This window comes from Callospermophilus lateralis, chromosome 1 (genome assembly GCF_048772815.1).
Source record: "Callospermophilus lateralis isolate mCalLat2 chromosome 1, mCalLat2.hap1, whole genome shotgun sequence".
Classification (NCBI taxonomy): Eukaryota; Metazoa; Chordata; class Mammalia; order Rodentia; family Sciuridae; genus Callospermophilus; species Callospermophilus lateralis.
In genome coordinates, this window is record NC_135305.1 from 19,901,684 (window position 1) to 19,926,819 (window position 25,136).

At 42.1% G+C, this 25,136-nt stretch overlaps 1 protein-coding gene and 1 pseudogene across 1 annotated transcript; both read right to left on the minus strand.

Moving 5' to 3' along the window:
* Positions 1–4,260: 4,260 nt before the first annotated feature.
* Akr1b10 (aldo-keto reductase family 1 member B10) lies at positions 4,261–16,131 on the minus strand. Its single transcript, XM_076860287.2, has 10 exons — positions 15,990–16,131; positions 14,491–14,658; positions 13,163–13,279; positions 11,958–12,035; positions 8,892–9,014; positions 8,545–8,651; positions 8,046–8,127; positions 7,060–7,143; positions 6,161–6,243; positions 4,261–4,738 (listed from the first exon to the last, which is right to left on the minus strand). The coding sequence occupies exons 1-10, from the start codon at positions 16,053–16,055 to the stop codon at positions 4,696–4,698; spliced, it is 951 nt and encodes a 316-aa protein (XP_076716402.2). The 5' UTR covers positions 16,056–16,131; the 3' UTR covers positions 4,261–4,695.
* Positions 16,132–17,252: 1,121 nt separating this feature from the next.
* Positions 17,253–18,003, minus strand: LOC143642218 (eukaryotic translation initiation factor 1b pseudogene; annotated as a pseudogene).
* Positions 18,004–25,136: the final 7,133 nt, after the last annotated feature.

Consider the following 25,136-nt stretch of genomic DNA (forward strand, 5'->3'; position numbering starts at 1 on the left):
CTTCCAGAGTTGGAGCATATCCACCAGCTGACAGCTAGCAAAGTAATGGGCCCTGGGCCCTATAGCCACAGGGAACTGAATTCTGTTAGCCCGAAGGAGGTTGGAAGATGGATTCTTCCCCACAGCTTCCAGATAAGAATCCAGCCCAACCAGCACCTTGATTTCAGCCTTGTGAGACCCTGAGTAGAGAATACAGTTAAACCCACCTGGACTACTGACTTTGAAAACTGTTTTTGTTTGTTTGTTTTCCAGCCTTTTGTTTTTTGTTTTCTGTACTTTATTTATTTATTTATTTATTTGGGGGGGTGGTTACCAGGGATTGAACTCAGGGGCACTCAGCCACTAAGCCACATCCCCAGCCCTATTTTGTATTTTATTTAGAGACAGGGTCTCACTGAGTTGCTGCTTAGTGCCTCACTTTTGCTGATGCTGGCTTTGAATTTTTGATCCTCCTGCCTCAGCCTCCAGAGCTGCTGGGATTACAGGCATGTACCACCATGCCTGACTATATTTTATATTTTTGAGATAGGTCTTATTAAGTTATTTAGGGCCTCGCTAAGTTGCTAGGGCTAGCCTGGAACTTGCAATCCTCTTGTCTCAGCCTCCCAAATCGATAAGACTACAGACATGCACCACTGTGCCCTGTTAGAAAACTGTTTTTAATGGAATCAAATGTTCAGTACTCAGGAAGATAGGTATTGGGAAAGAATCAGGAAAATAGTGGGAAGGAATCAGTTTATTTAAGGCCAGCCCTGAAGGTGATAGAGGAGCTGACTCCTCAAGCTCTAACTTCCCAGGCTCTGGACTCAGGGTTTTTGTGGGGATTAAGGGGAGAGTGAGGCTGCAGGCTGGGACCAGTCTCAGTGAGGGTATATCTTCTCCAACACATCACAATGGATTTGGTGCTATTTACCAAGGCAGTGTCTTACAAATGCCAACTGGGATTTGTGAATAATCTAAGGGATTAAAGAATTAATGTTAATTTCTAAGTGGAACTTCTTCTAAAGGATTAGGGAAGGACAAAAGGAAAAAAGGGAACCAAGAAAAATCTTACCGGGCCCCTGCTTAACACAATGAGATCATGAATGTTTCAAGCTGCTGAGTTTGTGGTAACTTGTTATGCAGCAACAGAAAACTAATACAGTGGTTTAACTTAACTTTCTATCAAGTTTACCCATTGTTGGGTATCTCTTCCTTTTAGTAGCTAATAGGCACTTAGTAAAGACGTACTTTGGATTAAGCAAATACTCTCTTGCTCATCAAATATTTACTAGTTTAAACATCCATTAATCTTTCTTGAATAAATTGAGATTGCCAAAATGATGAATTTCTAATTCCATTAATTTTTCTAGATTTATTAATTGATTGTATACTTGAGCAAAAGTTTTCTGTTTTCCTTATGTATTTATTCATTTTAATGTGGTCTCATGAATTCCTGTTTCAGTCAGTGGGCTATTATCCACTAATGTCATTAATTTTTATGCTCTAATTCACTAATTGAGCTGGCTTCTGTGTCCTTAAGGCAGGACTGCATCATTTATTGAGCACTCCCTCACTTACTCAAGGTCATCTTTTCCTGATTTGCTTCTGTAATAGCTATTTCTCCAAGTAAACTTAGTTTCTCTTTAATGGAGAATGTACATATAAATCTAAAGTTACATGAATCTTTTTTTTTTCTTTTGGCAGTAATGGGGATTGAACCTAGGGACCCCCTACCACTGAGCTATCCCCCTAGCCTTTTTAAAAATTTGAGACGGGGTCACCCTGACTTGCCCAGGCTGGCCTCAAATTGTCTATCCTCCTGCCTCAGACTTCAAAGTCACTGCAGTTATAGGCATGCACCATTATTCCCAGTAAACATGCACTACTTTGGGCTCACTAATGAGTAAAGATGTACCAAAAGGAAAAGGAAATATATTCTGCCCTATATTTCCCTTTCTTCTGCAAACCATTTAACTATCAGTTTAAATGGTTAACTCATAAACATAAGTAACACAAGCAAGGGTTATCTCATGAACAAAGTAACACAATTAAGCCAGACCCACCAGTGATCTCCATAGTTTAAAGTTAACTGATAAGGACATTTATTACAAATATAAACTCCCACTTTTTTATAATTTTTTTTATAATTTCACATAATTGTGTGAGTACAATCTTATCATATTCACAGATTCTGTATACACTCAAGGGAAGGAGGGATGAGGACTATTGAGGTTATTAGATTTCTGCTTATGATGGGATAGAGAATGGCTAGGGATCCCATGAAGGCTGTCATGGCCCACTGGGCTTGGCTATAAAAAGTCAAATGTCTGTGTCAAATGGATAAAGTCCCGGTATACTCCTCCAGGCTTATCAGGCAATTTGGGTTCTTTCATTGGGGCAACAAATGTCAACTGTGTGACTAAACTGCATGGAGCACAAATTCCATGCCAAAGTACAAGGAGCACAGATGCAAGGTCATGGTGATGGGGAAGCTGCCAACACTGTAGACACAACTAAACACACTTCACATTGAATACAACACTTGAATCGAGGGAGCCAAAAGGAATACAGAAACAGACTACTGAGAAAAGTGGGACCTAATTATTTTCAGATAATATCAAGAAATACTATGTTAGCTACTTGGATAATAAATTCAAAAATCAAGTTCTAATTTTTAAAATGTGCATAAAGCTGGGCGCAATGGCACACACCTGTAATCCCAGCAACTCAAGAGACAGAGGCAAGAGGATCATAAGTTCAAGGCCAGCCTTAGCAACTTAATGAGACCCTCAGCAACTTAGTGAGATCCCGTCTCCTAAGAAAAACAGACAAACAAACTGGGGATGTAGCTTAGTGGTAAAGTGCTCCTGGGTACAATCTCCAGTACCAAAAACAACAACAACAAATAGGACTATCACTGGACTCTGGTTTTAAATTGCTTCATATATATAATGTTCATACATCTTTATATACCTCCAAATAATCTCATGAATTATTTGTGGGGTTGTGTGCATAAATAATAATGTGTAAAAATGTGGATGAAAAAATGCATCAGTTAAGGGTCCAGGCAGGACAGAAACTGCACTGATTTTTTTTTTTTTTTTTTTTTTTATAGTACTAGGGATGAAACCAGGCCCTCACACATGCTAGGCAAGCACTCTATCACTGACCTACACCCCAGTCCAACACTGGTTTTTGAACATTGGATATTAATTCAAATTGTCTGCACAAGGGAGGGAAGAACTGGGATGAGAGAGAGGATGAGTTAGCAATAGCAGGAAAAGACACTGCCCCTAGGGATAGAGGACATAGAAGGAAGCAGTGTTTCCTAATCTCTGAAGCTGTGTCATGCGGTAGGAGATAGAATCATGGTGGAGGCTGCCAGGCAAGAGCTGGGACCACAAGAAAAATAGAGGAGATCTGACTTCTAATGGAGAGACCTCTCAAAGAGAAAACACTGGGCCTTTCCCTTCCCCCAGCCCTCTAATCTCCTAACAGTACACCCCATTTAAGCAATCCCAGAGGAAACCATCTGACTAGGAAGTCTGGAAATCCAGGTGTTATTGACCTCCTCTCCCCACCATCCTGCAGAATGGAAGAAGGTAAGATGAGGAAGTTGATCTGTAAGTAAGTAGGCACAGAACCAACAGAGGATGAGATGACTCGGGAACCTGAGGATGGACATTAATTCTGGGGAGTCAAGGAAATGAGAAGAAGTGGTCCTCAACTTCATTAGTAACCACTTATTTCTTTATGCTTTCTTTTCATTTTTAAACTGGAGGCTTGATTCGGTAGTACAGCACTTGCTTAGCATGCATGAGGCCCTGGGTTTGGTCCCCAAAGTCTCAAAAAAAAAAAAAATTTTTTTAATTTGAAGTAAGTCAGATGCTCACTATGTTATCTTCTGTACATTGTATATAACTGGAATATTTCATAAGGAAAAATACTATAGAACCAGGCCTAGCAGCACATGCCTGAAATCCTAGGAACTTAGGAGGCTGAAGCAGGAGGAATGAAAGTTTGAGGTCAGCCTTGGCAACTTAGAGAGATTCAGTCTCAAAACAAAAAGGGCTGGAGATGTAGCTATTTGGTAGAGTGCCCCCTGAGTTCAATCCCCAGTGCTAGGGGTAAAAAGGAAACTCAGGTTCCCAGACCTCCCTGAGCCTCCATTCCCTCTTCTGAAAAACTGGAATGATGAAAGTTGAATTCAGTGAGCTCACAGAGAGGAAAAGCACTTCAAGGTGTATGGGTGCACAGTGAACTTTCAGTACACGTTGATTACTTTCATTATTTTTTTTATTATTTTTATTTTTGCATCCTCAGTGGTAGCAGAGACCCTGTTGTTTAACAAACATTTGTTCAGATCAAATAAGTGGAAGAAACAGTCATTTGCTCATCTGAGTCATACTTCCCTGTAAAAAAAGTCTTTTCCTGGTTTAACTTATGGATCTAAATAAAACCTTGCTTAGCGGGAGGGAGGAGGAGAAGGAAAGAAGGTTCTGGGAAGGAGATTGAGCAACTAATGTTGCATGCATGGACCATTATGTACAATTATAATGCACTAATAATTTTTTTTTTAATTTTGCCTAGATTCTGACAAGATCAAGCACAATATAATTTCATATAAATTTAGTTAAAATGGGCCTCAAGGAGAGCAAATTCCACTTCATGAAGAGAAAGAATTCACCAGGTGTCTCATCAGGAGATTCAGCTTCAGTAATCGGCATTGAAGGGGTAGTCCGGCAAATTAGTCTGGCTGCAGAAACAAGCAGAGAGAATGTGTTCCACAAAAGCAACAACTGTGGTCTAACAATCCATTCTTCTCTGGTGCTCCCTCAGCCACCTTCCCCCAAGACTCTGTGAGGACATAAGCGGGGAGCTCATACCTTGACCTTCCTTCAAATCAGTGGGAGAGGTATTTAAGAAAAGCAGGCAGGCAAGTAAGTAGTGACCAGGGCACCAGAATGAAATCATAATTCAATGGCTTCCACAACGCCTGGCACCTTACAAGTGTTGTCAATTCATTCTCACAACATTGAGAGTTGGGAATAACAGTGGAATTGATGCTTGACTTATCAACACAGGTAAAGGACTTAGGATCCCTGGTACATTCTGAGCCAACATTCCATAGATGTTTGCTGTAATTACTACTACCCTCCGTATTTTGTACATACAGAAGCCAACTTGATGAAGTTACCACACAGCTGGTAAGTAAATGGCGGGGCTGGGATGAGAAGCCGGGTAGGTTTACTCCTGAATCCTCCAGTCCAACTCTGTATTTGACATTCCCTCCTAGATGTCTAATGGCATCATAAACATGTGAAGTCAAATCCTGCCAGCCCTTGGTTCAAAATCCTCCAATGATTTCTCAGCTCAGAGCTAAAATGAAAGTCCCTCTCATGGTTTATGCCCTCTGTGTATGCTCTGAGCCTGGACACCTCTCTCCAGCCTCATCCCTCCTACTCTTCCTGTCATCCATTCCACTCCAGCCTCACTGCCCTCTTTATTCAAATGCTCCAAACACATTCTCACCTCACGGCCCTTGAAATTGCTGCTTTCACTGCCCAAAACGCTCTTCTTCCCAAAATCCACATGGCTTATTTTTTACTTTCTTCAGGTTTCTGCTCAACTGTCACCTTATCAGCAAAACCTTCCCTCACCTACTCAATATTAAGTACCAACCTCCCCAGGACCCACCTCTTCCTATCCCCTTTACCCTTCTTTATTTTCCTGTACAATTTGTTACTATCTGACATATATATTTTGAGTTACTTTTGTTCTCCCTAACTAGAATTTAAGACTGTGGCAGCAGGAACTTTGTACAAAGTGTGATCTCCCAAACACCTAGAAAATGCCTGGCACATTGTAGATGACCAGTAAACTGCTGAGTGAATGAATGAATGGAAACTTCTGCCTCCTACAGAGCAATGACACCTCTTCCCTTGAAATTCTACCTCTACATTCAGAAGTTCAGACAATGAGCAGCAATTAGGAATATGTCTTTCCAGAATGATTCCCCAGGACTCCAATAGTATTCAAAAACAACAAGAAAATAGTACTAAAAGACAAATATAGATGCGGCTGCTTTCCAATCTTTCCAGCTAATCCTCTACCTCTTCAAAACAAGCAACAACAAACAAAACCCCATGATCCTCCTTATTAACCCACTGACACTTACTCAGCTGGGACACAGATCCTCCAGTTTCTGTTGAAGCTGAGTAAGGTCGCCATCTCCTCATCACTCAATTTGAAGTCAAAGACCTGGAAAGGCGAGAATTCCAAAACATCCTTGGCAAGACAATTCCTGGGATTTGAGATCTTCAGTTATTTTAGCAGGGAGTAAGCTCATATCTGTAGCACAAACTGGCCACAAGAGTCCAGATGTCCTTTGTATGTCAAGTGGATATAAATTTTTCTCTAAATTGGGTCCCACACAAAGACTGTAGTATCTAGCTAGATGTGGTGGTACGTGCCATAATTCTAGCCACTTGGGAGACTGAGACAGAGGAAACCAAGTTTAAAGTCAGTTGGGCAATTTAGCAAGACCCCCCTCTTAAAAAAGTGAGGGAGGCTGGTGATATAGCTCAGTGATAAAGTGTCCTTGGCTTAGATCCCCAATATCTTTTCCTGCCCCCCCATTTCTCCCCTCCCTCCCCCACCAGACTCTGCAGTATTTATAGGGTGTAGTGTGCCCAAAGGAGGGATACCAGACTTGTAGGTATTAAACCTCAGCTTCTACAGCATCCTGTTCACATAGGTTCTTCTAGAAGGATAGTTCTTCAAGTACAGTCCATCTCTCATCTGCTGCTAGGTGGTCTCTTGTGTGGCCCATGACCTGACTGCTCAAGGGCAACTAGGAACCTTCTCAGTGGGCTCAGATCCGACAGGGCTTCTCCTGTCACTGCCCTAGCACATCCTGTGATCATTTCTCTCAGCTCTGAGGCCAGATTCCTGACCTAAGAGTGGAGAAGATGGCAGGAGCCACTAATACACAGGGATGAGATGGAAAACCTGGAGAGAGAGTCTCCCTTGCCGCCTCCTCCACTGGGGATACCAGATGATCAGATAGGATCTCACCTGAAAGTTCTCGAGGATACGTTCTGGGGTCACAGACTTGGGGATCACCACCACATTCCTCTGGATATGGAACCGGATCAGAACCTGTGAAGAAAGAGGACTTCATATTTCTATTTGTCCACAAGGACCCCCCTCTCCCAGAAAAAGGAAAAATAAAATATCTCTGTAGCTCACTGAGGCTTTAGCTACAAAAGTGAGTATTGGACCAAGTGCTTAACTATTAGAGACACTGGCCAGTTCTCCCCTTCCCTCCGTAATTAGCAGGCTATGGGAAAACCCTATGGTTTTCCTTGTTTAGAAATGAAGGTGTCCTTGGAGGTCATAAGGCTGAGATGTGGTACAGATGGCATATGCACCCCAAACCATTCTCTGTGGTTCAGCTAGACAACTTGGTAGGAAGCCAATAGACAGAGGCCACACTTGTGTTAGAATTTGGACCTGGAATACCCCCAAAGGCTCATTGAAGGCTTGGTCCCCAGGTGTGGCACTATTTGGAGGTGGTGGAAACTTCAGAGAGCTGTGAACCTAGTTGGAAGAGGTAGGTCACTGGCCTTTGTTTGAAGGGTCTCTCTCACTCCCCCCTCCCTCTCTCTCATTCCCCCCCGCACCTTTCCTCCTTGAGTGCTATGATGTAAGCACCTTTGCTCCACCACACATGGCCCATACATGGCTCACCAAGGCCCAAAGTGATGAGGCCAAATGACCACAGAACTGAAATATTGAAACCCTGAGCCAAAATAAATCTTTTCTCCTTTCCATTGATTTTCTGAACAACAGAAAGCTAACCAATAAACCTTGTTTCATTGATACCCACTGTATTGCCTGGGGGTCCTAACAAGACTTCCAAGAAGGCCCATGAGTGTACTTTACTTCCTGTTTTCCTCCCCTCTAATGAGTCAAATGAAGACAATACAAGGAATAAAACAGAAGACTGTAGAATAAATGGGTTGCTGGATAAAGACAAAAAGCAAACCCCCACATTGTACCTGGGCTGGGGATTTTTTGTGCCTTGCAGCAATCTCCTTGATCTTAGGGTCCTCCAATAGTGAAGGGTCTTCTGGTTTAGCCCTAGAGGCAGAAAGTTAGCTGTTGTGAATGATCACCATGGTTACCAAATGCATAAGCACATCACTCCAATGTCAATCTCGAGGCTGGGCATCAGAGCCTTCTCCATTTGGGACACCAACAGGAGAAACCCAGAAGCTCTGGGTCTTTCCCATGAGCTAGTCCATCCACGGGCTCTGGAGCCTCAGCATTTCACCAAGGCTGGTCTAGCACTGGAGTATTCTCAGAGGGTCAGAAGTGTTGCACTTTCTTTTTAAACTCCCATTCTTTCCCACCATAATCCCATTTGGAGGGGTTGAGCACATTGCCTTAGACACATTTTTCTTTCTGGTGACTTACAGATTCATACCAAACTCAACCAGTTATAAAGTAATATTTTTAAGAGTACTAAGACAAAGACCCACCATTCAGAAGCCTCACCAAGGTCTATCTGGAGAGCCCAGGGGGCTGTAGGCTGTGACAGTGATGCCCTTAGAATGGCAATACTGGATCAGTTTCTCCTGGGTGAGGTATGGGTGACACTCCACCTGCAAACATGAACAATCTCCATCATTAGGAAAGTTTGCTTGCATTTTGAATGGTTCACAGAAAGTTGTACACACAATATATTGACAGACTTACTAAACCAGACCCTGAGATCTGTCTCCCACCACCCTGAAAGCATCATTACCACTGATCCCTGAGACCAGACTCAGTGTATAGCATTGGACTTGCCTCCTAATATTAAGAAGTAATAGGGCAGGACCCTTTCATTGAACAGAATTTACCTGGTTAGTCACTGGTTTATATTTGAGTCCAGGCTTATTCAAGATCTTTTCAATCTGGAAGTGGTTGAAGTTGGAAACACCAAGAGCTTTCACCAACCCCTCATCCACCAGCTCCTCCATGACCTGCAATGAAAAGGAATAGTGAATATATATGACAAAGTTGACCTATCAAATTAATGCACTCAATTTAATGCAAAAACGAATGCTGAAATCTCATGCTATTTTGTGAGTCTTGCCAAAATTTTCATTTTGAGCCCATTTGCATAAACCACTATATTGTTCATTATATCATTAAACCTGAAAACTTCCTCAAACAGAATGTGTCTTGTGGCAAGGAAATAAATATGTTGATATTTTTCTAAGTTAACTAGAATTCAAATTTCTTTTTATGGCCACAATTTTGTCATTAGCAAAGAGAAAATAGTATCTATTCTTGAAGTTTCAGGCTTAATAAGTATATTTTAGTGACTATGTCAAACAAGTATTTATGTGGTTGGATAATGCCTTGAAAGGTCATTAAAGAAAAATACAACACTTATAATCCCAATGACTCCAGAAGCTGAGGCAGGAGGTTTGCAGGTTCAAGGCCAGCCTCAGCAGTTTAGCAGGATCCTGAGCAACTTAGCAAGACCCTGTCTAAAAATAAAAAAATTAAAAGGTCTGGGCATGGTGGCGCATACCTGTAATCCCAGCAGCTCAGGAAGCTGACATAGGAGTATCCCAAATTCAAAACCAGCCTTAGCAACTTAGCAAGGCCCTAGGCAACTTAGCAAGACCCTGTCTCTAAATAAAATGCAGAAAAGAGCTGGTGATGTGGCTCAGTGGTTAAACAACCCTGGGTTGAATCCCCAGTACAATCAATCAATCAATCAATCAATCAATGGCTATGGATGTAGTTAAGTAGTAAAGTGCCCCTGGGTTCCAGCTCATAGCTTGTACATTCATGGTGTTCTTCCACTTGGTACAGAGATTTATATTTAATTATAGAAGAAGGTTTGGATATTATGACAAATTGACATCTTCCTAAGATTTTCCCCAAAGTATTTGATTTACTTCTATATATAGTCTCACGCTTCTTAGATATTATTATATGTTTTTTGGTACTGGGTAAAGCTCAGGAGTACTTAATCACCGAGCAACATCCCCAGCCCTTTTTATTTTATTTGAGACAGAGTCTCACTAAGTTGCTTATGGCCTCACTAAATTGCTAAGGCTGGCTTCCAATTTGCAATCCTCCTTCCTCAACCTCCTGAGTCACGTTATTAACAGACATGTCCAGCCCTGAGATATGAGATTTTCAATAATTTGGTATGGCTCTTAATTATATAAAGCATTGCTTCTTTTATCATTTTGACTTGCAGAAATGAACTATAAATGGCATATCCCTGCTGAGAAAATCCAATGGCAATAATATAGGTGGCAACAACCAATAGTTTTGGGTTTTTTTTTTCTTTTTCTTTTCATGTACAACTTAGAGAGGTTGAGGACAGTCTTTAAAACCCACCCATGGAAATTCAGATAGTTTCGTCCCATACTTCCAAGTAACAAGCTTTCTGCTGTTAGCAGGCAAATTTAATGATTTTCTTGCCAAAGATAATTCCTTTCAAGTGTATTTACAGGATTGCCAAACTTGTCATTAGTTTTCCTGCTTTTTTTTCCTTTTCCTGATATCACATCATTTTTGCTATCTAAATTTCCTTATTGCTGGTTGCTGAGGTTCAAAGCAAGAAAGCTGTGCTCATGGGTAAACATTTCTGAACAAACTTAGTGAGACTCTGTCTCAAAATAAAATAAAAACTTTAAATTTAATTTATCACATCAATTCCAGGCTAGGACAGTTTTAATTTATTTTAAATGGTAAAAAACAACACAAACTAAGGAAATGTGTCCCACACAGATGATAGAACAATATGATCCCTGAAACCCTTTGTCACTATTCATTTATGACTTGTTCATTCACTTGTTCTCTGCTGGCATTTGCAAGAGCACATGATCGTTTTAAAAAAAAAAAAAAAAAAAACTTCAGAAAAACTTTCATGCCTTAATTCAATTTTAGATACAAATTGTGTGAATGAGGTCATTATTGGATCTAGAAAGTGGGCACTCCTTTTCCCTTGTGTTTGAATGATATGTGTTCACTTTTTACCAAGCACTCTGCTAAAGACCAATGCAGTTGAACTTCTTAGACAGACCTGAGTCCTGAATCAACCCCAGCTCTGCCACACACTTGCTCCATGACCCAACAAGTTAACAACTTTTCTAGATCTCAATCATATAATTTATAAGTGGGAAAAGTAACTCTCCCTAGTAACTCTCCCTCTTATGGTTAGATGATTAAATTGACCATGATTAAAGTTCCTAGCATGTTGGCTACCTTAATCTTTACCATATCTTGAGGACATGTATCAGTGTGTACACACACACACACAGAGATTAAACCCAGGGGTGCTTTACCACTGAGCTACATCCCCAGTCCTTTTTATTTTATTTAATTAAGGAATTTATTTATTTATTGGTACTGGGAATTGAACCCAGGGGCACTTGACCACTGATCCACATCCCAAGCTCTGTTTTATTTTTTATTTTGAAACAGGGTCTCTCTAAATTGCTTAGGGTCTTGCTAATTTTCTGAGGCTAGCCTTGAACTTGCCATCATCCTGCCTTAACCCCCTGAGTTGCAGGGATTATTTTTTAAAAATACTATAGTATTTTTAAAAAATAAGAAACTGAATATTTCAGGAGTTAAATAACTGATCCAAGATTACTCAGCTAACACCTACAAACTCAAGTCAAAATGCCTTTTTAAAATTTCCTCCCACGGCTTTGGAATAGCACGTGTAGCCCCCAAATTAGGGTACATTATATCTATAATCTCATTTAGCCTTGAAAATGTAAATCATGTCAGATGGACTCTGAGTCCAAAGGTGATAAGGAAGGAGTGAGAAAAACTGGAGGATAACAGTGGTGGAGTTAGATACAACACAGCAGGGCTCCTTCATGGAGTCTCATCCATGACCGAGGGAAAATTTTTTTCTCCCAACACACTTAGAAGAAACTGGAACCTACCTCCCAGGCATCCAAGAATGTTTCTTTACTGATGAGGTTGTTGCCTTTATCATCTTTGGGGAATAAGTCCTTCCCAGCCTGTAAAAGGAGAATAAAAAGCCTATTGTAATATGCATCTGGATATGTGGTCCTGTTGAACAAGGTTTTCAGATCCTGATTTCTACTTTTTTTGGTGGGGGTGGGGTGGGCAGGGTACTGGAGTACTCAGGGGCCCTCAATCACTGAGCCACATCCCCAGCCCTCTTTTGTATTTTATTTAGAGACAGGGTCTTACTGAGTTGCTTAGCATCTCACTTTTGTGGAGACTGACTTTGAACTCATGATCTTCCCACCTCAGACTCTTGAGCCACTGGGATTACAGGCATGCACCACTGTGCCTGGCTCTGATTCCCATTTTTACACCCACATCTGCACACTATTTTTATCAAGCTCTGGAGGACACACTTGTAGATAGTGAGTTTCAATAAAATCTCCATATCAATCTATTGTGGCATGGAAACTCTTAAATTTTATAAACTACTGGATTGATTTTACAATTCATCATTAGAATATTCTAGAAGCTATCATTATCACCATGGACATTAACTTTATATTATCAGACCCCAGATAAACTTGGAGGTAAACATTAATTTCAAGGTCAATATGCAAGGGTTGGATCTCAAGGTATGGTTTTCCTAGGGAAGATGTTAACTCACTTCTGTCCTCACAGCCTCTAGGAGCCTGGGTGGCATACCACATCATCTAGCTGACCATGAGGGAAGAGGCTGGGAATTCATGTCCCTCTCACCTCCAGGAGAAGGGCAGAAGCAGAGTCTATTTACTTAGTGAGAAATGGCTACCTTTGAGTATCACCATGATTGGGCTTTTCTCCAAGATGCCACTCCCAGGGTGTGCTTGGATTAACAGGAGTGTTGAGCCCTGAGATAATGTTATGCAAGAGTATCCCAAGAGTTCTCCTGGGAGGCACACAATCAAGACAAAGGCCACATGGCAGTTACAACTTATTTGAGTTGCCAGAAATCACTGTCTCTCAGATGCAACTGCAAGAAAACTTAAGCACATGCCTACCTCAGTGGCCACGTGTCATCTAGGCCTCTCTTCCAGACCAGCACCTTCCTGCTCTGCACAAGAACTCCTGTCCACTGGATACCCCCATCCTGGCACAGTTATTTTCTGGCATCTATCTGCTCAGGAGTAGTTCAAACCTGAAATCCCTGGGGCCAATGAATGAGATAGACATCCAGATAGTCCAGTTTCAGATCCTTGAGGGTCTTCCGACAGGCTTCCTTCACAAGCTTCCTCTCAAAGAAGGTGCACCACAACTGCAGGGGGAGACAGCAAGGCCTTAGGACTGGGGGGAGAGGCTGTACCACACTCACTCTCCCTGCTTTGTGATTTGCATGATCCATCCTGAGAACAGGTCGTTTATAACTAAGGTGGTTAAGATAGTGACCCAGCACACAAAGTCCTCAGCCAAGGCTGTATTTCCTGAGATGAGCGCAATTTATTTATTTTTGTTAGTGGGGATTGAACCCAGGGATGCTGTACCACTGAGCTTACCCAGCCCATTTTATACTTTATTTTGAGATAGGATCTGGCTAAACTGATGAGGCTGGCCTTGAATTTGCGATCCTTCTGCTTCAGCCTCCTAAGTCTCTGGAATTTCGGGCCTAGCCACTGTGATATCAGGCCAATTTATTTTTCACACTCTCAACATTCTATCTGTTTCTGACATTGGTTAAAATATCTGGCCACTAATTAAATATTTTTGTACCTGTGTTATTCTCTTCCTTGGCTCTCAGCTCTCTGAGGGTAGGAATTGTGATTAGCTTTTACATTTCTAGCATATGTTCCCTTTTTCTATATACCCGTATATCCGTATCTTCATCTATCAGGCTCCAACTGATGATTTGATAAGGACTTTTTTCAGATGGGGACCTGCCTTCAGCTAATCTATTTATCCTACCAGATGCATTTTCCAAGGACCTGGAACTACAGATTTTTTAGCAAATTGCTTCTGATATGGATCCAGCAGGTTTCAACTCCTTCATGTAACAATTATCCCTTTTTCTTCTTGGTTATACACTTTATAACACAGTTTTTACTGGATTGAAATAAAAAGAAATCTCTAAAAGATAATAAAAAATGCTCCCACCATTTTCCAAAACCCTCTAAGAATCTCAGTGCAATATCCATTGAGACCACAGTGCTGAAGGTCTGGCGTCAGGATCCATCACTGTTGCACCCTTAGCCTCTGATCGTCACTGGGCAGAGGGATCCCATTGATAGAAAACAGGGAAGACGAGGGCACTGGAGCCAGCCCCACTCAGGTGGGTGGGACTGTGGCAGTATCTTTCACATGTCAGTACTCGTGTGGATGTTTGTATTGAGGGACATACTAAAGGCCCACATGAAGAGAGCTGGGGTTAACATGGACATAGAGGAAAGGCTGGGAGGGTCTTGGCACTGACCACATCCACATACTTCTGCCTGCGTTGAAGTCCAGTCCTCCCACCAAATGGGCCATACGTACCTTGCTCACAATAAAGAGGTCCTCCCGCTTCACCACCTTCTCTTGGATCTTCTCTTGGATGGCTTCTCCCACCTCATTCTCATTCTGATAGACGTAGGCACAGTCTATGTGGCGATATCCTGCATCAATGGCCACCTTCACGGCTTCTTTGACTTTGTTGGGGGGAGACTAAAAGGCACAGAAAAGGCCATCAGTTACTTTTCCTTCAAATCTAGGTCCCATTTGCCAGGGGATAACAGGGAATAAAACACACTTTGGAAAACTTTTCAAAAGAAAAAAAAATTAATTAATTTTATGATTGTGACCTGGAGCCCTATCCTACCTAAAAGTCAATTCCTCTGTAATTCAGGTAAGTCCTGGAGTATTTCCAGTTGCTGGAAAATATGGATAGCTTCCACTTCAGTGTTCTCAAAGCCAGGCTGAAAACTAGACCTGAAGTAACTCAGGAGGTCAGGTGTGATGGCGCACACCTGTAATCCCAGTGAGCCAGGAGGTGACCCGGGAGGCAGAGGCAGGAAGATCACAAGTTCAAGGCTAGCCTCAGCAACTTAGCAAGACCTTGTCTCAAAATAAAATGTCAAAATGGCTGGGGATATAGACCAGTGGTAGAACGACCTGAGTATAAAAAAAAAAAAGAGAGAGAGACACACACAGAGGAATGACTCAGCAAGATGAGCCATGAGGAAAGAAAGGTTCCAAAAATGGATCTTGGAAACTAGCTAGGGTGTTGTCAGCATTGAGGGAAATGGTAAAAAAAAAAAAAAAAAAAAAAAAAGGGGGTGGGGTGGGGGGCAGAGTTAGAAGATGATAAAATTCCAAGAGAGGCCAGTGAATCTGCTTCCTGAGGCACTGGGATGTGCTTTTGGCATTTTGCCTGCTGACAATAACACAGCCAGAGTGGGACCTGCGCTCCTGACTCTGTGATGACCGAGGCTGTCTGTGATCCCAGTACTTCTCAGAGTTTAATGAGCATGACAACCACTGGAGATCTCAGTAAAGCAAATATTGATTCTGTAGCCTGGATTGGGTCTGAGTTGTTTTGTTTTGTTAAGTTACTGGGTACTGAACTCAGGGCGCTCTACCACTGTACTACACCCCGAGCTCCCCTTATTAGAGCTCTGGATCCTCTCAATCACTCAGCCATCACCAAACCCAAGGCCAAGAAATGCTGAGCCCCTCTCTCCATGTCCCAGAACTAAGCAGTGTTTTAGAAGAAAAAGACTGCTGAGAGTAGCTGCCCTGTTCTTTTTGTTTCTCTCTTTCTTCGGCTCTTTCTTTTTTTAGTAAGTCCAACTTGTGCTGGAAACTTGATACTTGCTAGTGAAGCACTCACCCTGCCCAGAAAAGCCAGTCTGTAACTTTCCAGCCTCCATCAGCCCAGAGAAATTCAGCTCTAGGGCTGAATTTCACCTCTTTAAGCCCCTGCCCCAACTGACTACAGAGAAAAGTATTCAGACAACCCTGGAGGGAAGCAGGCCTCCTAAAATTTGCATATTTACCTTCCAGGTGCCCAGACCCAAAATGGGCATCTTGGCTTTGGTGCTGAGCTGCACGAAGGTGGCCATGGTTGGTGCAGAAATGGCTTTGAGAGAGCAAACAGATGTCTGGCGTCCTGGTAATGAGGCTCACAGATGCTTTATATCCTGGTTAGGGAGGCTGGCTCTGGCCCAAGGGGAGGAGCCAGAGCCAAGGGCAGACACTAGAACAGGAAGTTCTTTTGTAAATTAATTGCTGGTGCTGGGGGCAAACTTCAGAGGCAGAGTGTGTGCCTGGGTTTGCATGTAGTCCTAGGGAAAAAAAGAATTCTTTTTATTTATCATTTTATTTATTTATATTGGTACTAGGGATTGAACCCAGAGGCGCTTAATCACTGAGCCACATCCCCAGTCCTTTTCATTTGAGACAGGATCTCCCTTAATTGCTTAGGAACTCGCTAAATTGCTGAGACTGGCTTTGAACTTGGGATTCTCAGCCTCCATAGTGGCTGGGATTACAGGAGAGTTCCGCGATGCCTGGCAAAAGAAAAAATTCTTGTAGTAAACCTGATTGCTGTAAATTAAAGATTAACAACTCCTGCAAAGTGTTCCTAGTTAAAAAAAAAAAAAAAGTTATGAATGACTTTGTGACTGACACTTAAGGGTTTATTAACCCTTAAGTGTCACACACAATGGAAAATTCTCCAAAGATCCATTTGGGGATGGACATAGTACTTTGAGGCAAGGGAAAGTTTCTCTCTCTCTTTCTGGTACTGAGAATTTAATCCAGGGGCACTCAACCCCCGAACCACATCCCTATCCTGTTTTTATATTTTATTTAAAGACAGGGTCTCACTGAGTTGCTTAGGGCCTCACTAAATGATTAGGCAATTTCTTTTAGAAATACATTTACATTTATCCAAGTGTAAAAAGTAACCTAAGGTTTAGGTTTGATTAAAAAACAATTAATGGTATAACTGAATCCCCAATAAAATTTGTTATCCTTATAAGTCTAAACTACCATTACAGACAACTTTAGTTTGGAGAACACCAGCTTGATAAAATGCTTCTTTAAACCTTTTTCTTTAAAGACTTGTATACCTGGAAGATATGAGCATATTTAATATGCAAAGAAGAGTAATAGTGTCATAATTATATTTATGTTTTATATTAACCAAGTCTAGATCTTAAAGAAAAATTTATTTATTTATTTATTTTTATTTTTTTTTATTGTTAAGCTGCAACATACATGGTTTATTACAACAAAAAAAATTTAATCAAGTGAAAATAAACTGAACAATAAACAAATAAACACTCAAAACAAAATATTTTCCATTGGAAACATGTTAAGATGAATACGGGGCTTTGTTACCATCTTACTGCAATTTTTTTATGTGTTACTAGCCTACATACCCCATGTTTTCTGTAATCATGCAGATGTGATTGGAAGTTTGAATGATTAAATACATGAAAAGTCCATTTACTGCAGAGAATCATTTCACAAGGCAGCCACACTGGTTTTAGAGAACAAAATCATTCAAGAAATTCTCCAAGTATTTAGGTTCATTTTAGAATCCCTGAACCTTAAGCTGCTGCTCCTCCTTGACAATGCCAACCTCCAAGAGAAACTGGCAAATGTTTTTTCTTTGGTCACCTTGAAGTTGAATAACCTCCCCGTATTCAGGATGTTCAATCACAGTACCATTACAGGCAAATTTCTTTTTGAAAGCTTTCACAAGTTTCTTTTTGTCATAATCATCTGCAATGCCCTGAACTGTAGTCAGTGTCTTCCTGCCATTCCGTTGCTGGATTCTTATATGAATGTAATCCTCAGTCCCTGCCGGGAGTAAGTCGTCACCCTTAGTTGCATCAGCAAAGGGGTCGAAAGATTGGAGGTTCTGGATAGTGGACATGCCATACTAGTGTGAGGCCGGTGAGGAGATAAAATTGCTGCGGGGCCCGCCCCGATCGCCGTGTCAGGAGGCTGCAGTGGCGAGAAGACGGAGAGAATTGAGGCAGCGCGGCGCCGGGCTGGCTGGGACTGGGGCGGGGGGGGGGGGGGGGGGGGGCGGCGGCGGGGGGTGGGGGGCGGGGGGTGGGGGGCGGCGGCCGGGAGGAGCAGGAAGCGGCGACGCGAGGACGCGAGCAGGGAGGCGGCGGCGGGGGGTGGGGGGCGGCGGGGTGGGGGGCGGCGGGGGGTGGGGGGCGGCGGGGGGGGGGCGGCGGGGGGGGCGGCGGCCGGGAGGAGCAGGAAGCGGCGACGCGAGGACGCGAGCAGGGAGGCGGCGCTGCCGTTCTCCTTAAAGAAAAATTTAGATTTTGTAATATAGTACAATACCCTAAAATATCAGTTGCTGTTTAACCAGTTGAACAAACCTTAATTTCTTAAGACTAGTTGTTCTAGAAAATAAAACTTAACAGACACAATGTTAAGAGTAAATTAATGATTTAAGAAATCCTTGTCATTTTAAATTACAGATTAAAATGATTTATATTACTACATTAATATTTGATGTACATAATTAGTACATTAATATTTGACTTTAGGGAACAAACTGAATAGTTTTAACTGATCATATTACTTATTTTTAACCGACTTAGTGTAAGGATGGCCTTAGGCCTTAGCCTAAGCAATTCCATTTTAAAAACTCCACTTTGAAACCTGCAGTCTCACCAGGCACACCTACAGAGTCCTCCAGTGTGACCCTCAGGCACAAACAAGTCACTTTTCCCCACCCTGACAAACTCTGAGTGAAGTCTCTGGCATTGCTCTTGCCCTGATAAAGAGCAAGAAGCAAGAAAATCAGGGTGTGGACCAGGAGACCAGATGATTTAAACTCAGAACGAATGATGTCACTGAGAAATCCGGTAGCAGCTGATAGGGATTGAAAAGGTAGTCAGAAGCCCCAAAATTTAGTGTAAATGATGGAGCAAATGAATAGACATTCAGCCAGCCAACACTGATGCACACAAGTCTGAGAGCCTGATGAGGACCTGGACTGACATCCCAACTCTTCTCATCTGCCTGATCTCTGTGTTATTTGCATGGCTCTCAAACTCTCTTGACCCTGGTGAGAAAAGGACTTCTCTCTTTGACCACCTCCTCAGCCAGCTGTCAGCTCCGCCCCAGGAGAAGCCTATCTTGGTTCCTGATCTGATCACCACAGTCTGAGTGTCTGTGCATCTGCTGGACCCTAAGGCTTGAGACTTTAGACCTGGCACTTGAGCTTAGCATGCAGAGGGAATGTCCGTCACGAGCCTGTCATGATTAAGCATGTTTGCAGTGCTTAGAATTAATCTGGAATTGTTTGCTGTGAATTGATCACATCTATCGCAGTGCCTAGCATTAAGGATTGTCATTTTCTTGAATCCTTAGAATGGAATTGTAATCAGTGATGTTGCAGTAATTCACTTGCAGGTCAGCATGGGAAAAGAAAGAAGAAGAAGAAGCATAGCAAGCGAAGCAGCAGCAGAAAAAAAAAAGTCCTTTATTGTGTACAAGCAATCTTTTTATAGTATTGTGAACAAAGAAGTCAGCCTTCCAACATCAATAAATCAGGTCTTTCAGCTAATTAAACATAGCATACAGAAGTTTTACTTTCTAATCAGAAGTGACCCGCTTCTCATGGCTAATCTATTCTCGGCCCGGAGTATGTTGAGCTCTGCTCTTTGTTAAGAACAGATAATAAAATTTTTTCTCAGCGCCCTCCTAGCCCACTTGGCAGAACATCCCGTTTGCAGGCAAGTCCTCCCAAGGACAGCAGACACCTTGTTTTCAAGCATGTCCACTGTTACCTATCTATACCTTGACAGAATATCCTGTTTGCAGGCAGACTCCATCAAGACAGTAATAGTAACGCAGTTATATCTGATTCTCTACAAGTGATTTGAGTGAATAAAGCATTGAAAAGGACAGAACCGTGTGAACATTCTTGATTTCTCCCCCTCCACTGCATAAATCACACTTTTTGCCCATCGCAACATTTAGTTACACACAAATCTTTTAAAACTTACTCTTTATTTATATAGATCATTTTGTCACTTAATTAGACCCTCTGTTGTTTACTTAGATGCATTATAACTTTGCCACATGAAGACTTTCTTACTCAAAAAATTTTATATTTAGAATCTTTAAACTTTTTTCCTATCATTTGACCCCCTTTTTAAAATTTACACTCTGAAGCAACCCTTGTAAATTTCTGAATTTATACAAATTACTCTATTTGAAACCTGCAGGAGAAATTCTTTATGCTATTTACAGTACTCTATTTGAAACAGTTATAGAATTATACCTTTTGGGACATTTAACTCTTAATAACCATGTTTTTAGTAATGACACAGAGCAATTTTTACCGATTTATGAAACACCAGTAATGTTTAAGTATGTTAATTTATAGAATTGAAGGAGTTAAGAGTACTTGATATTGTATTTAACAGTTAGTGCTTTCATTCTATAAACCAATTAGATATCTCTAACAAACACATCCATGATCAATCCCACATATGTCAAATCTAATTTACTTATCTTTGAAACCAATACATCAGACAAGTGTATTGAATAGCATCAGCCATCTCTTTCTTGATGAAGAAAAATCCTAGAAACAATGGATATTAGACCTTTTATAGACATTAATATTCTATTAATTGTTTGACACGTGAACCAAAGGTATTTGGATCACTTGTACACCTTTGGGCTTTACAATCAAGCACGAGACACACCCCCAGAGGAGAGCCCCTGATACACTTCCAAAGATTTACAATTAGGCGCTAGGAACCTCCACGGCTTTACAATCTTACAATCGACTCAAATGGAAAGAATAAATGAGGGACCTCCCAACGTATGCAGATCTGTCCTCCTTTAAAGCCACTGGGTTACAGATGTGCGTCATATCAGAGCTTCTATAGGTGGGCTCCAGTTGGTCACCACAGGAGGTCCAGACCCTCACAAAGCAGAGATCTCCCACAACTAGAGAGGGGAGGGCGCCTCTCTGCGTCAAAGGATCTGGGACACCTGTGTGCCAGAGAGCCACAGCCTTGACTGCGGTGATCATCTTGCTGGGGCCTCCAAAATGTTATGGCGAGATTGGGATAAATCACCAAGTCAATCTTAAAGCAGGAGACAGAACCATCTTTATTCACCAGCTGGAGGGCCAAGGAGCAGACTGCAAGTCTATACCCTTCAACCCCCTGCAAGGCTTAGAGCGCACCTTTATAGTCCCAAATCACATTAATCATAAGGGGCTGTTGCTATGATTCAAAGCCATAAACAAACATCATGAGACCTAAAATCAGAAGTAGAAGGTGAAGTGAGTCAAAACGACCTTAGTTGGGTACAAATTAAAGAACGGTTACTAGACAATCATTCTTTGACAGGATACACTGTCCAAGAAAAATGGGAACCAAAAAGAGAACAATTTTGCATTATGTAAGACAGAAACATTTGCATTTCTAAGCAGGGTGTGCTAAGCAGGATCAGGATGGCAGAGGTGGAGTTTCCTCATGGGAGAAGCATTTCTTACATGACATGGGGTCTCAGGGTAAAATGGAGTCTGTTTGGTCATTGCCCATATGGCCTATCCCATAACATCACTTAGTTGCTTAGAATCTTGATAATTTGCTGAGACTTGAATGTGTGATTCTCCTGCCTCAGTCTCCAGGATTACAGGGATGTGCCATTGCCCCTGCTTCAACTTTCACTTTGGTACCAGGGATTGAACTCAGGGATGCTTAACCACTGAGCCACATCCCCAGCGCTTTTTTTGTTTGTTTGTTTGTTTATTTTTGGAGGCAGGGTCTTGCTAAGTTGCTTTGGGCCTAGCTAATTTGCCAATGCTGACTTTGAATTAGTGATTCTCCTGCTTCGGCCTCTTGAGCTGCTAGAACCACAGGCCTGCACCACCATGCTCAGCTTCAACTTTCACTTTTTATCCTTACAAAAGCAATATATGCTCTTTGTAAAAAGGAAAATAAAAGATTATATAAGAAAATAAGAACCATCGATAATTTCATGGTAGAGATGATTAAGAACATGGGAGTACTTCTGGGGATATCCAGTTGAGTTAGGAAGTCCCAGATCACAGGAGAGCTGCACCCCGACTTCCCAGGGTGAATGTAGTCAAAGGCTTGGAGTCCTGGAGGGAAGCCCTAGACCCTAGGACAATCACAATGACAACAGGAGGCATCCAGGTGTGCAGGTCCCAGGGCAGCCTCGGGGTGCCCCATGAGCCTCTGCACATGGTAGGAAGAGAAGCTCCATGGTGCATGTGCTACTGTGGGAGCTGGATGGAAGGAAGAGAGCCAGCCAGGCCACAGAGACCTCATAGTTGGGATTGTAAAGTCTGTAAAGTACACAAACTGCTCATCACATTGAGAAGAGATGAGATTCAGGTTAGGGCAGGGGCTCTATGGCTTGGGATTTGATGGTGATATGGACATCTTGGATGCCTGTAGACAGCGATGACCACATCTAAGGGCCAGATATACAAATCACATTTCAGGGGGAGCCAACCCACAGATGGCAGCCACAGCCCAGCCCCACTTCCATCCTGCAACATTCTATGTGTCCCCCAAGCCCCACTGACACCTAGAGAGAAGAAATAATAAATGCAGTGGATTTGAATCCTGAATTAAATAGAAGTCAAAATGAAATAAAGGAGAAGGCAAGTGTCAGCAGAAAATGTAACAGAAAATTTTCCAACGTCGATGTAATCTACCAGAAGCCATTGCACCCAGCCCGCTTCTCTTCATGCCATCAATACTTAATTTTAATTTCATTTAGTTGAAAATGAAGTTTTATTTCCTTGATGAACTGAGGAATCTCCTAGCTTTGAATTTCTCTCAAGAGAAGAAGGATCTAAGCATAAAACTTACCCAGATTAAAAGAAAAAAAAGTCTTAGTAGGGTATGGTGGTACACACCTAAAATCCCAGGATTTTAAGTTCAAGTCCAGCCTGGGCAATTTAGCTAGACCCTGTCTCAAAATAAAAAAATAAAAAAATAAAAATGGCTGGCGATGTGGCGCAGTGGCAGAGCACCCCTGAGTTCAATCCCAGTATGGGGCCAGGGGAGGTGGCTTACTTAGAGGAGGAGAGGGGTGATTTGAGTTTCTGGTTGTAGGGCCCTTGATAACTCCAAGGATGCCTCATTCTTGTAAGACCCAGTCAAAACTAGAGCTGGGAAGTAATGAAAAGGGAGGCCCATGCCTGTCTGTCTAAGATAAGTACTCTTCCAAGGACTTTCTAAAGTCCCCCAAGAAAGAGATATCTTCTTGTTCTATGCCACATCCATGCTTTACAAGTCTCATGTACAGATTTTTTTTTTTACTTTTTTCACTTTTCAGTCCTGTATATTGAATTCAGAGCCTTGGAGTGCTAGGCAAGCACTCAAACACTGAACTACACTTCTAGCCTCTCCCCTACCCCTGCCACCTTTAATTTTTTTTTTCTTTTGAGGTAAGGTCTTGCTAAATTGAAGAGGCTGGCCTTGAACTTGTGATCCTCCTGCCTCAGCCTCCTAAATAGCGGTGTCATGCCCAACTGAGATAGTTTAAAATTTTTTAATAATTTCATAACTCATAAAAGCACTTTTGTTGCATTGTTTCTCTCTGGGGCTGACAGAATATGTTTCATTTACTCATATAAACGGAGAGGCATGGGATGGATATAAGTCCAGGTGACAAGTCTCTTAGAAGTGACAGAAGAAAACCAGGTGCAGTGGCGCATGCCTATAATCCAGTGACTCAGGAGGCTGAGGCAGGAGGATGGAAAGTTTGAAGCCAGTCTGGGCAATTTAGGAAGATTCTGTCTCAAAATTGAAAAAGGGTTGGGGATATAACTCAATGACATGTTTCATGGTTCAATCCCAGGAAGTACCAATAATAATAAGAAGAAGAAGAAGAAGAAGAAGAAGAAGAAGAAGAAAAAGAAGAGGAGGAGGAGGAGAAAGAAGGAGAAATGGAACATACCAAAGCTTTCTGCCAGAACTATTTTCTTCTTCTTTTTTCTTTTTTTTTTTTTAGAGAGAGAGAGAATTTTTTAAATATTTATTTTTTAGCTTTCGGTGGACACAACATCTTTATTTGTATGTGGTGCTGAGGATCGAACCCGGGCCGCACACATACCAGGCGAGCGCACTACCGCTTGAGTCACATCCCCAGTCCTTTCCTATTTCTTTTCCTACCACTGGGCTCCATGCCCAGCCCTTCCTAGGTCGTTGCAAAACAGGAACACCATAAGTGCTTTCTAAGACTGCTCAGTTTGTACTCAGCCAGAGCAGAGACTCTCCCTTTGGCATCCCTGTGCCTCAGAGAACAGAACACTTCTCTGTCTCCCTTGGCCTTGGCCTTGGCCTACAGGAATCCATCTGTGCCAGGTCTATCTGTTCCCTGAATATGGAGACCTAACTCCTCAGTTCCTCTGATCCCAGCTTTTGTTTCAAATTAGAAAATATCCTGGCTTCCCTTCAGCCTTACTCCTGCTCATCTAATTTTTACTTTTAAAAAAATTCTTCTTAGCAGTTTTGTCATCCAAACTTCCTCTGAAATGACTTGCCTTAGGCCTCCTCCTTCTTCACATGCCAGTTTTGTGTAAACAATTAGGTCCTTCCCAACTGACCCTTAGGCAGGGTGCAGGTCTGTACTCAAGTTTGCAGGGCAGTGTGTTTCACAGCTGGGTATGACATTTGTAGGCTCTAGAACTTCTTCCTTTATGGGCTCTGCTATCATTTGAATAGGGAATGTCCCCCAGAGGCCCGGGAGTTCAAGGCGTGGTCCTCAGTGTAGCACGACTGAAATGTGATGGAAACCTTTAAGAGGTAGGGCCTCGTGGGAAGCTTTGGGTCCTATGAGGGCATACCCCTGAAGGGGATGGTGGGGACCCTGGCCTCTTCTCTTTCTCTTTGCTTTGCTTTCTAGCTGCCATGAGATGATAAGCTTCATCCACCTCATGTGCCCGCCATGATGTGCTGCCTGATCATAGGCCCAAAAGCAATGGAACCAACGGTGAACTTAAGCCTCCAAAATTATGAGCCAGAAAAAGGCTTTCTTCTTTGTAAGTTGGTTATTTCAGATTTTGTTACAGTAAAACAAAGGTGACCTAACACAAGCCCCCTTTTCCATTTAAAAAATATTATGTATAGTTATTATGTATATTATGAATCTATAGGTATAAAAAC

What these genes read in the sequence shown, in the direction of transcription:
- Akr1b10 (XM_076860287.2), bottom strand. Translation starts at nt 16,055, where the DNA reads ATGGCCACCTTCGTGCAGCTCAGCACCAAAGCCAAGATGCCCATTTTG. An exon ending in ACAAAAAATCCCCAGCCCAG is followed by an intron (nt 7,144 to 8,045) that starts GTACAATGTGGG and finishes CTTTCTTCACAG; the next exon opens with GTTCTGATCCGGTTCCATAT. An exon ending in AGGATCTGTGTCCCAGCTGA is followed by an intron (nt 4,739 to 6,160) that starts GTAAGTGTCAGT and finishes TTGTTTCTGCAG; the next exon opens with CCAGACTAATTTGCCGGACT.